The following is a 12,367-nucleotide window of genomic DNA, read 5'->3' on the forward strand; positions in this document are numbered from 1 at the left end:
CAAGATTTTGGGCCGGTAAAAGCTTTCTTTCTGTTTTGCAGGTTTCTGTCAAAGTTGCATCGTCACTATATGGGGCCATTGTTTTGATTAAGCATGACTGGGATAAGCTTTGTTTTTTTTTTTGCTGAAAATAGGCTGACTGGGTGCGGGTAGTGTTGGCGGGGGGACAACTTTTGAATGTCATTCTCTCTTGCCACTAATGCAGCCAGAGAGAGGAACATGTTGCACAACCACGAGACAATTCAGTTCGAATCAGTGAAAAATGTCTTCATTTCAGCACGAATCTATTTCCAAACAATAAAGCAGCCTTCCAGTTAGCCTTGTGACTAGTGTCGTTTTTAATGGGGTGACGAGCAGTTTGCCTGGACCAATGTGGATGATTTCTTGCTGCTTCTAAGTGACACTGTGTAACATTTATTGTATGCCAGCTTTTTTTTTTTAATGAATCTTTAGCAATCACCACCAATAACATCTACAGGGAACTGCAGTATTACACCAGGTATCGTCTACCACTGATTGGTTGACCCAGAACAGAGGGGCGGGGCGACAGGATTGTCACAGGAATTAACAGTTTCCCAACGTGAGCTTCCTATGTACTTCAAAGGGTTTGCCCCCCCTATAGCTTCATTTTTTAAATTTCCTCTTTTAAGGAATGCTTTGAACGTTTTTAAAGATGTTGTGTTCATATACTGTACATCAGGGGGCTCGCAGACTGGTCCCAAGTCGATCGCAAGAGGTGTCGGAGGAGAAAAAAATTATTTGTGTGTCTGTGTCCGTGTTATTAATATTATATATTTATATGTTGCACCCTAAGCATCCTATCAGTTTCACTTTCATGAAAAACAAGGTATTTAAAAAAAATAAAATTAAAAAAAAGCAGGTCACCTTTCACCGACGGTGGCGCGTGACTTGCAATACCGGAAGTTGTTAGCGGTCAGAAGTCTGCAATTGAAGCTTGCGATCAGACCTGTTTCGATGTCTTGTTTTATTTGATTTGATTTTTCTCATCCAAAGTTTGTTTCATTTGCCATTCACCGGTGGCACTGGTAAAGAATGGGAATTGAGCGCCAGGAGAAGCATTTTTAAAACGGTAACGTGAGCTACGATCGTGCTGTTCATGCAGTTAACGCTGCAAAACTGTGTCCCATGCCTCCGCGTCAAGTCTCTACCAAGGTAGGCAGTAATTTCATTTTCACAGACTGATGTATCTACTTTATTTTTCGATTTCGTTCATGTTGGGATGCTATAGTTGGTGCTCATTGTGGCATTTGTACGTGCGTGCGTTTCCGCGCGTGAACGTGTGCGTGTGCGTGTGTGTGTGTGTGTGTGTGTGTGTGTCTCTGCGTTCGGGTCCGTCGCGATCGCGCAGGTTGATTGCTCTAAAAATAGCGAGCAACAAAGATTGGGCACCCCTGATATACATAGAACAGAGTAATACGCAAGCAAGCTTCTCGAAACACTTGCAGTCTTATATTCTCAGTGTAGAGTTAGGGCGTCAAATCGAATTTCGCAACTCAATTTGCACGAATTGGGGAAACACAAAAACCGTTGTAACTTTCTGTGCAATAACCAATTTAACCATTTAATTTCTTTACATGTTTCAGTCGGTTTTTATACAATGAGGCGCAGTTATGATTTGCATTTCAGTGATTTCAATAAGGAAATTGAATTGATACAAGAGAAATTTGATTTAAGCTTCAAGTTAGCTAACGTAAGTATTAAACTTGAAAGTCAAGGTACAACTGTAAAACCAGCTGCCGGTTCACCACATGTTAACGTGTACACTCTTGACACAGTGCAATGCCATATGATAACAGCGTTCCAGCCACCAAAATGGCTGAGTGCTAAGGAGGGACTGCGGGGAAGGCATCAGGGGGTTAAGCAGAGGGAGCAGCACTGCAGTGCAGATGTATGAATGCAGAGGCCCCGGCTGAATCAGCAGCCTCAGAGTGTACCGTCTCTTTTTAACACTCCCTTCCTCCCACGGCAAGCACAGGGAACTGCTACTCAAGATGAGGGGGGAAAAAACGGCATGGAAAAAAAATCCAATACCCTCTGTGTAGGGTACTATGGACATACCCTTCACACGTGCATGTCTTTAGATTTGTGTCAATTGCTGCTGCTTCAAAGTAGGGTTTTGAATTAGTGTTCGGCATACAAAGTAGGGATTCAAAGTAGGGTTTAAAACTAGGGTTAAGGTTACAAAGTACGGTTTCAAACTAGGTTTGGTGTTTCAATGTAGGGGTTCAAACTAGAGTTAGGGTTTCAAAGTAAAATTTTAAACAAGGGTCAGGAATTCAAAGTAGGGTATTAGCTCGGGTTGGGGTAAACAAGTAGGGTTTTAAACTAGGGGTGGGATTTTAAAGTAGGGTTTAAACTGGGCTTAGGGTTTCAAAATAGGTTTTCAACCCCAGGTTAGAATTTCAAAGCAGGCTATTAGCTCCGGTTAGGGTTTCAAAATAGAGTTTCAAATTAGGGTTATCGTTGTAAATTAGGTTTAGGGTTTCAAAGTAGGAGTTTTGAAGTAGGGTTTTATACAAGGTTACAGTTTTGAATAGGGTTTTTTTTTTCTCCTAGAGTTTGGTTTTCAAAGTAGGAAGACTTTAAAGACCCTGTGAAGTGAAAATGAAATTTAAAACATAAATTTGAAGCCTCCGTTTGCTTGAATACATATTCACAGTATTAGCAATTGATGTTTTTTTCTTAACCGATCAGATTTCAAATTCACCAAATTTGGCCTTCACAAAGGAATACGGTGAAGTTGGCTTTTTTTTTCCGTCCGCCGACTGGTTGCGGTAGATAGTCTCACAATGTGCTAAATCGGTGGCAGAGGATGCCGATTGTCACGTGATGAAAAATTCATTTATTAGGCGGTCTTTTCATGAAAAAAATGGACATTGTGAGGATAAGTCAATCACCCAACAATGTAACTGCTTCTCACCCAGAAAACGATTTGTTGGGCACTTTCAAAGTAAGCACGTCCGAGCGTGCCAAATTAGCTCCGACTACATAGTTAATTAACGAACAAGTTCTGGTCGGCAAAGAAAAAGAGAATAGTTTTTTTTCCCTCTAATGTTTCTGTCATGTTGTTAGATAAACATTTATTGTGAACTGCTCCAAATTATATTGCTGTATAGGAGTCTGGAGTTGTTTGGAGGAGGACAAAGTGTTTCAAACTACGTTTCTTTCTAACTTATGATTGTCTTTTTTGTTGTTGGGTTCGTTGGGGAGGCTGGAATGGATGAATGGAATTGAATGTTTTTCGGGAGTGTGTAAGTGATGCGTGGGGGATCACAGGTGTGTGTGTGAGAGCATTTCAACAGTGCCTGTAAGAGGTAATCTTGAATTCTTGCATTATCAACTTCATGGGCCCTTTGCAAGACAGCAATACTAGATGCAATGTTGCCCTAGTCTGGCATCAACAGTATGCCAGGTCATGGTTTATCATTCTGCTTTGTGGGTCTTCTATGTTTCAGCGGGAGGAAGACAAGAGGGGAAGTTCTCAGACAGCAGTACACATTGATTCGACTCCAACATTTCACAGGAATTTGGTATATTTTATGTAGTTCTAAAGTAAGATATTCAAATGACTCTCTTCCAACCATCACAAAACGCGCTCATGCTTGGATGCTGTCATGATATCAGTCCTTGATCTCCCCTTCGATAATTCAACATCCATTCAAGCGGACCAACCTTTGACTGTCGTCCAGGTCTCTAGCGCCCTCTTGTGGTATTTTGAAACAAATACATTCACTTTAAGACGCCTCTACGCTCAGCTTTGATTAACATTCTCAGAAAGGTATTAAAATCTTGATCATTGCAGTTGCAACCTGTAGATAGAGGTGAACGTACTGGCGTGGGGTACAACAAGGAAACGAAATCTGAGTTAAACCTCTCAATTTGATATACTACTATCCTGTAAATTACAAATGCAATAAAAACACTTTGTTCCATAAAAAGCCTTATCTTTTCAAAGGCATACCTTATTCAAAGCAATTTGATTGCCTCTTTTTTTTTTTATCAACACAAATATCCTTGGAAGTTGGAAAATCACCAATTAAAGGTCGATAGTGGCCTGAAGGTGTCGCTGTGATACTTGCTATCTGGCTTCTGCTTGGAGTGCACGAAGGTGAGGATTTAAGGAGAGACGTGCAATTTGGACAAATGACCACGTGAATTTGATGATTTAAAAAAGACTGGGCAGTGATCAAACAGACGCCTTTTTTTTTTGGAATAGCACTTTGGATGTTTATTGTTTGTGTTTATTTAAAGGGCTTATCATTGAATTTATGACATTAGATGAAAGGAATAAAAACAAAAGGTCCATGCTAGAATAAGATCGGTGATGACATGCTCTGAAAATATGTCATGGAAGCTGGAGAAGACAAACCACCAGTGCCACATGTAGTTGTCAACATTGTACATTTTAGTGAAAGACAACACTCAAACATCACACATTTTTGGTTCGATCGACAAAACAAACAAAAAAAACATTTTGATTTTTGGGGTGCGGGTACGATATCTTCATTTTCATGACATGACAGTTTTACTGAGGTAGACTATAACGAGTCAAACTGGAGAAACATTGCTCCTAGAATCTGTCTTAAGAAAGGACATGAGATAAATATTTCCAAGTCCGTCTTTAAAATGAGGTAGAAATGGTTATTGAGAATGCACAAGATACAACATCGAGAAAAAAAAAAAGATAATACTGAAATCCATTTGGGTTTCAACAGAACTAGCTGAATGAGAACAACAGCTTGTGTAGCATATTGCTTGTATGACACTGAAGAGCATTCAATTCTTATAGCTAAGCGCTTAAATACTTTTTAAAGCACTGGGGTTTAGTTGTGTATCACCTTACCAATCTCATATTTTAATTTGAAGCTGTGTGATGAGGTCGTGTGTCACAAGTTTCCCCACAGGGAATCTCATACACGTTTTGTGCCCTCTTTTAAAGATACTCCATCACCAAAATCCAACAATCGAAGCGAGTCGTGCTCTTAAATCTGATTTTGCTGATTAACAAAATGGCACAAAGCAATATCGCCGCAATAAACCTCCTCCGTTGGTGGTGCCAATTCAACAATCAGATGCTGCGGAAAACAGAAACCAAACAGACATTAAGACATTTTGAAAAACATATCGAGAGCATATATTGAAACGTGTTTGTTTTTCAGATATCCATCGTGCGTGGTTTGTCCATAAAATCGTTCGTCTTGCTGCAAACTACAAAAACTAACACATAACATCGTTCATCTCGCCACCAAAATCTATAAGGGAATCTATACATGAAGAAAATATGTTTCATTTATCTAAAAAGGTTGTCGAAGTACATTATGGCATGTATTGTTCTTTCTTTCAAAAAAAAAAAAAAAAAATCTGAATTACATTCAACATTTCATGCCCTAGTACAGTTATCGCCACTTTTATTCCCAGAGCAACAAAACTGTGTGTGTGTGTGTGTGTGTGTGTGTGTGTGTGTGTGTGTGCATTTTTACCATTATTGTCAAAGGCCGTGTAAATTCCCTGAAGATTTCAGAGTATGCTTTGCTTTTCGACATCTCCAGTTTTGCTCTAAAGGGCTCCCCCACAAGCACTCCAAAGGTAATAACATACATTCTTATTCATCATCATTCTGAGGTAACAATATTCTTCCTGAGTATTCAGTAACATGACGATAAATCTTCCTTTCGAGAGGCAAAAATAAAGACAATGAATAGCAGTAAAGTCAATCCAAGCAGGCCCCATTTTGCACGTGTTTACATCACCGTGTGCGCATGACCACAAGGCGCTCGCTTGCAGTAAATTCAGCAGTATGTTGCATGATTGTTGCTCATAGTTAAGACAAAATAGAAGATGGATTCTTGTAGAAGTTTCAGAATAAGTAAGTCTCTTTTGAGCATCTGCGTGTAAACAACGAGCCCCAAAGTTGCATACATCAAGTATCCTGCCAAAAACACTTTAACATGCACAGGACTGCGATCCTGTACTCAAACAACTTAAAGGCCAGCTTTATATAAGCAGCATGATTTGGATAAAGAGGACAACAGTAGCGTTGAACACGTTGAAAACAAGAGGCAGGAAGCAAGAAAAAAAGGGGGAGGGGGATATATAAGGACATTCATTTCCTAAAGCCTCTGAATCAGCTACTGTATGATTGTGCTGAAGTAGTACGGCAATTTTGAATTATTGCTCTCCTCACTTTTTGGTCAGAAATGGTCTTTGTGGGCCGCTAGAGTACATTGCAGTCATGGGCCTGGTAACACGGCCACATACAATTATGTCATTTTCTACAAAAAAAAAAAAAAGCAACATTTCCACGGTGCTGCCACAGTAGCAGAAAGGAATAAATAGATCCTGAGAGATGCATACATTTCGAGTTTCTTTATCTATGTAGAGAATGCTCCAACAATACTCCACCGATTCTCCAAGTTCACATGACCAAAAAAAAAAAAAAAAAATGCCCCTGTGTATCTTTGGGAAAACATTGATAATGAAAAAGATGAGGTATAATCAAGCTTCATGTTGTGCCCTCTTGTGGTTGCAAGTGATATTCAGACATGTCTGTGGGATACTTGCAAGTGTTTGGATCCAAGCGAAATCGTCTTGAAAGCCAAGAGGGTCGTCAGTGGCCCCCGGTGGGATCTTCGGCTCGCGTGTGCGATGGCGGTATCTTCATCGGCATCCTCTGATGAGGAAAGCTATGTTCCCCGGACGCATTCTCCACCGCTATGCCGGATGGGGGGCTGTAATCCCCTGTTCCGCGATAAGGGGGTGACATGAGGGGCTTCCCGGGTTTATAGGGCTGCTGATCAGAACCGGAGCCGCTTATGTCGTAGCCGTTGCCGTGGCCGTTGCCTTTGCTGAGGCCGTTGCCGTATTTTCTGTAGCGCGATCCCTCCACCTCGGCTCCCTCTTGTCCGTCTTCTCCCATCTCAAAGGCCTTGCGTTTCAGCGGCGCTCCGGCCTCGGCGCCCCCACCGAGGCTGTGCGACGGGTAGCTGTAACTGCTCCCCACCATAGTGGGTCTGGGGGCCAGAGGGGTCGGGGCACTAATCCCCGGAGGTAAGTAGGAGGCACTGGGGTGGCTGTAACTGGCAGAGAGGCTGTTTTGGGGGTAGCAGCCCGGCGGGTAGTTGTAGACTGGAGTGTTAGCGCTGTAGCTGGGCACAAGAGTGGGTGCGGCCTGCAAAGAGTGAAGAGGGGCAGGGGGAAGTGCTGTGCCTGACTGAGGGCAGTATCCTGAAGACAGGTAGGTGCTGTTGTAGGCAGGAGGGTAGTCCTGGGACGACGGGGCACCGCACGAGCCAGCACCACTGTAGCCCGGGTCCGAGGCTAAGTTACTGCTCACGACAGTCACGCTTCCTGTGGTCGGGATGCCCGCGGATCCAGAGCCCACTTTGGTGCCGGTTAGCGCTTCAATACCGGGGTAGCACTCAATGCCCTGGCTTAGAGCCCAGGGTTCCGATTCAGTCTTCAGAAAAGCTCCAGGTTCTGGGTAGGCCCCTGAAGCGGGACGCTCGTAGGGCAGCTCCAGTCCCGAGTACTTCTCCGCATAGCGCTTGAGAAGCGAAGAAGCGGTAAGGGCTGATATGTCATCACTGGCCCACGGGTAACCTGTGTGAGCGTAATTGCGGCGAGCGGCGGAGGCGTAGGGCTCATGTTTGTGGACTGACGGGGGCGAAGTAGTGGAGGTGACATCAAGGTGCTGCTCAGGCCACTGAGATATAGGGGCGGTGTGATCCGGAGACCAGTGCATCTTCAATAGACCTGTGAAGAACGCTGCAGTTAGTTTCATTTAAATTACATATACACTTGCATGACTTTCGTACTGGCAGCTGGAGTTTAGTCTGGTCTTCTTTGGGCATATCTTTTTTGCAACGCAACTTTTGGTCTGATGTTAACAAATACCTGCATTAGCATGCGACTTATCTTGGTACACATTACACCTGAGTACTAACGTTTAAGTGTGAGCACACACCTAGAGTATTTGTAGTCGCTGGGAAAGTTGGCAGAGGCGGGGAGCTCGAGTCACGTGACAGCGAATTTTAGGTGTTGGAACTTACTTGCTTTGCCTAAATTTATGAAAAATTTGACATTGTTTTGGTAGTCATGAGATTTGATTTGACTTTGACTCGCGCTACATGACAAGTCATCGATTACGTTGAAAAATCAGAATGATAAAATATAGCTTTTTGTTTTTTAAAGAGGTGGATTATTTTCAAATCACCATATGAGGCGATTTGCTGAGGCCACCTCATGAAGCAAGGGTCATGGCAGAAGCTCCAAAGATGATTACATTGAGATTACAGGATGGTTTTTAAATGAAAAAAAGAAAAACATAATGGCAGCATGAAAGGTTTGCCACTCAAAAATAAGAGACAACAAAAACAATGTCTAAATTAATCTGTCATTTAAAAACCCACTGATGCAGCTACAGTACATTAGCTAAGTTAGCGTCACGGTTTAGCTAACCAATAGCAGGCCCAAAACTAAAAACTATACAATCAAAAAAAAAACAAAACTGCAATTGTGAATGTGTTAGAGACATTTGGAGTTTTTAAACCTGATGATTAATATGTTCACGCCCATACAGTATACAGTGTACAATATTTCAAGATTTCTCATCACAATGGTGTTATATACACTGGTCGCTGTAAACACTTATACAAACGTGGTGGAAAAAACTCACATGTATACTTTATGACAAAAAAGGTCATGATTTAATCAGAATGGAAGATGGAAATACAATTTTTGACCGTGGCAAAATTTCAGGCACTGTATGTAAATTAATCACACAAAACGGAAAAAAAAAACGGAAAATGGTGTGAATCAAACTGTGACATGTGTTGTGCAAAAAAAGAATAATAATGAATTGCAATGGGCCACCATAAATGTATTCCAGCAGGGTTCAATTGTCCAGATTAAAACGGGAATATTTTGCTCTCAGAGAGATTAGGAGGCAAAGAGTCACCATGGTTAGCTGAGCATCATGTCGGCGCGTAGCCTGTGCTCTTCCACAACACCTCATTGAGGCGGGGGGGACAACTGTCCTAATCTTTATGAGAAGCTGCCAACATAGCCCCCAGCCTGGTCTCCACGGCGATAAGCCTCCATTGGCCGCAACTCTGTCCTCTGCCTTTGCCTCTCTCACATTGAGGCCATTGTTGTCGCTAAGCGAGTCTCCCAGTCAACAAAACCACCCCCACCGAGCGTATGATCTAATTCGAACCCAAACCTCAGGGGTGTGCTGGATAGGGGGCCGAGCGTGGGCGGGGTCATTTGTAGCAGGGGAACCACAGTACTTTGTCATGCTGCATGCTGACAGTAGCATTTGATTCAGCAGTCCAAAAAGTGTGTTCGTGTGCGATTATACACACTTCCACAAGTAGAGGGGACCCGTGACTGGTTTCTCCAGCCCTTTTCGACATGACTAGCATTAGGCTGACATTCCAGGCATTGTGAAGTATTTTAATCTGGACTGACCCCGGGTTTGGGCTCGGGTGACTTCTGACAGGAAAAATTAAATGTAACTACCGGTATTAAAGTAAACGTATTATACTACTAGAGCCTTATTAAAGGGGAGGTCCACCCCAAAATTTTCTTTACAAGAATATGTTCTATGCAGCCCCACTATTCTAAACACGGCATTCTGATTAATACTGCGTACGTGGAATATGAGTTAAGCAGTAAAATCCACCTTGGATTTTTTGTTTTTTGGGTGGGGGTTTTGCCCATTTTAGCTTCAGATAACAGGTGAGCCATGATTGGTCGTTGCCTGAGCCCTGACCAACCGCGATGTCAGTTTCAGTTGACAGAAAGTGGCAAAATGGTTGCCCCGAGATGGATAAAAACGGGTGGATTTTGCTGCTTAACTCATACTCCACATACGCAGTATTAATCAGAATGCCCTCTTTTGAGTAGTGAAGGTGCATGGAACATATTATCACACAGAACATTTTGGGGTTGACTTCCCCTTTAAGATCGTGTACATGTGTTTTACTGACACTTTAACGTGTACTTTAATGTGTTTACTCATTGTGCCAAAATGAATTTGGCAATTTTTATCCTTTTTTTTCCCATCTCTACCAAGAAGTTTGTTCATGTGAACCTCCCAATTAATAATTGTACATGAATCTGAAAGACAAAATGAAGACATGTGCAGGAGTTACATGCTAGCTATAAAGGTGCACAATTAGGACTGTGACTTTGGAGGGTGTCTAAAGTCCACTTTTAGTTTGTTGCTTTTTTTTTTTTTTTTTTTTTTTTGTCAAAGGAATTTAACTGCAGTTTGGTCATTAATAAATACACACACACACACACACACACACACGCGCGCGCACACACACTTACTCATTCTACTTTAACGCTGTCTACATGCAGATTAGTGCTGGTCGTGTCACATGTCCACCAGGCCCACCAGATGGGCCTCTAAACGGTCCACATGTTGATCCCTAAATTAAATGATCCTTCAACCCAATAATCCTGCTCATCCCATCCAAGGATGGCAGCGTTCTCGGCCATCACGAAGCTCCGCCCAGGATGGGAGAAATCCCTGCACTCTAGGGAATTCCTGATCATGGCGCTTGACGGATAGACGGGCACAATAATCTAATCTCAAAAAGTGCACACAAACAAACAGAAGTACGACAAAATAATGTTACCTTTTTTCCCAACCCCCCATTAAAAAAGACATTCATATTCGGTGTCTTCTCGCATTTTCATTACCGTGAATTGATTGGGTCAACTTCAGCACTTGACTTTGCTGTGAAAGTCCACAGCAACGTGTTTTGCATCCCATGTCCAACTGTATTACACATAGCAATCGTCTTTATTCAATGGGCATATATTAGTAGAGGTAACAGAGAAAAAGGAACAAAAGTAGTATTGGGGAGCAAGATGGCGAAATAAATGATATTGCTTTGAGTGATTATCATTTGATGTCCCACTTTGCAGCTCTGTACAAAAATTTAGCGAAATACTTCATCCATAAATTTAATCAATGTAGAATCAACACTTGCGGGCAAATAGTTTAAAGAGGTCCAATTTCATCTGGTCTTCAACAGATTGCCCATAATCAATTCAATGACATATTTGTGCACAGTAATCTAGTGCGATTCTGGAATCCTCATCAAAAATTCATCAGAATGGAATGTACAAACTGGGAGTGGATCGCAGAGCTCAGACACCGGGAGATGGAGTTGGAGTGTGCGCAGATTGGGAAAGCAGACTAATGAAGGATTAGCGCACACGCTCTTTATCCCAATAGTGTCACCAATCTGACACTCAGCCAGACAAACTGAAGCCATCACCAGCACCACAAGAGGGCTTGCAACCCTCCATCAAGCCATTGTGAGATATGGCGACAAGCTCAGGCTAAATATGAATCATGCTGCGATACGACACAACATACGCCGATCGATTGGAGAGATCGGCATGAGCAGCGTTAAATGATCCCCTGGATACTGATTCAAATACTTAAACAGTCAGCCTTTGACAATTATTATCTAGTGTCATATATTTATTATATTGCAGCGCTGTTGTCTTAGCATGTGCCTGACACACAATCTTTTACAGTCGATTTAAGCTAAAAGATTGACCAGATATAAATTCCCTTTAACTCAAACTCTGACCAGGAGACAAATCATGTCGCGCTAGATTTAGCAGGCAGGGAAAAGCGCTCATAACATCACCATGACAACAGTTACCTTAACAAAGAGCTGCACCTCTCTGACAATCAAAACCGGGCAGTATAATCTTTCTCAAGGCCAAATTGTGACACGTCTTGAATGGAATCTCCCTCATAACCTTTTATGTTTGTTCGATTTTGATGTAGCGTCGACCCCCGATCGCAGTGGATTGGGACCGGCCCGTCCACGATTAGCCAAAATTGGTGCGCAAAAAAAATAATTCAACTCAGAAATTTGGGAAACTCCGAAAAATGGGAAGAGGAAACCCCTCCGACCCAAATGAAAAACAAGACACAAAAACAGATCCAATCAATGATGTCATCGACTGTTGGTAACTTATGACATTACAAACGATCACCGGATGTTTTGCATGAAATGCAAAATATCCGCCGCTCCCATCCAGTTGATCAGATCTCTGTAAAGTCAAGAAACATGATGACCCGACTCCAGTTTTTGTTCCTAAACAACCAACTAGACCATTAAGACTCCAATTCCCGCAGCTGCACTCTCTCACTCGAATCCACTCCTTTTCCAATTCGAGCGAAATGTATTTCATTGTGCATTTCAGTGACCCATTAAAAGTGCCGATGTGTGCTGGAGCATCAGACATCTGTGTCGGAGGGAGGGTATTCGGGTGCGTATGGGTGTGCGGGTGGGGTGTGTGTGTGTGTGTG

The 12,367-nt window shown here is 42.4% G+C and overlaps 1 protein-coding gene across 2 annotated transcripts in view; it reads right to left on the reverse strand.

The window, feature by feature from the left end:
• Positions 1 to 4,405: 4,405 nt before the first annotated feature.
• Positions 4,406 to 12,367, reverse strand: part of LOC109522677 (putative fidgetin-like protein 2) — a 14,272-nt gene continuing 6,310 nt past the window's right edge. For both annotated transcript variants that reach the window (XM_019881436.1, XM_019881435.1), the window contains exon 3: positions 4,406 to 7,773. In XM_019881436.1, coding sequence (XP_019736995.1) covers positions 6,629 to 7,773 — 1,145 coding nt within the window. In that variant the 3' untranslated portion in view covers positions 4,406 to 6,628. The remainder of the gene's footprint in view (positions 7,774 to 12,367) is intronic.

The sequence above is a fragment of the Hippocampus comes genome, unplaced genomic scaffold, assembly GCF_001891065.2.
Source record: "Hippocampus comes isolate QL1 unplaced genomic scaffold, H_comes_QL1_v1.1 scaffold68, whole genome shotgun sequence".
NCBI lineage: Eukaryota > Metazoa > Chordata > Actinopteri > Syngnathiformes > Syngnathidae > Hippocampus > Hippocampus comes.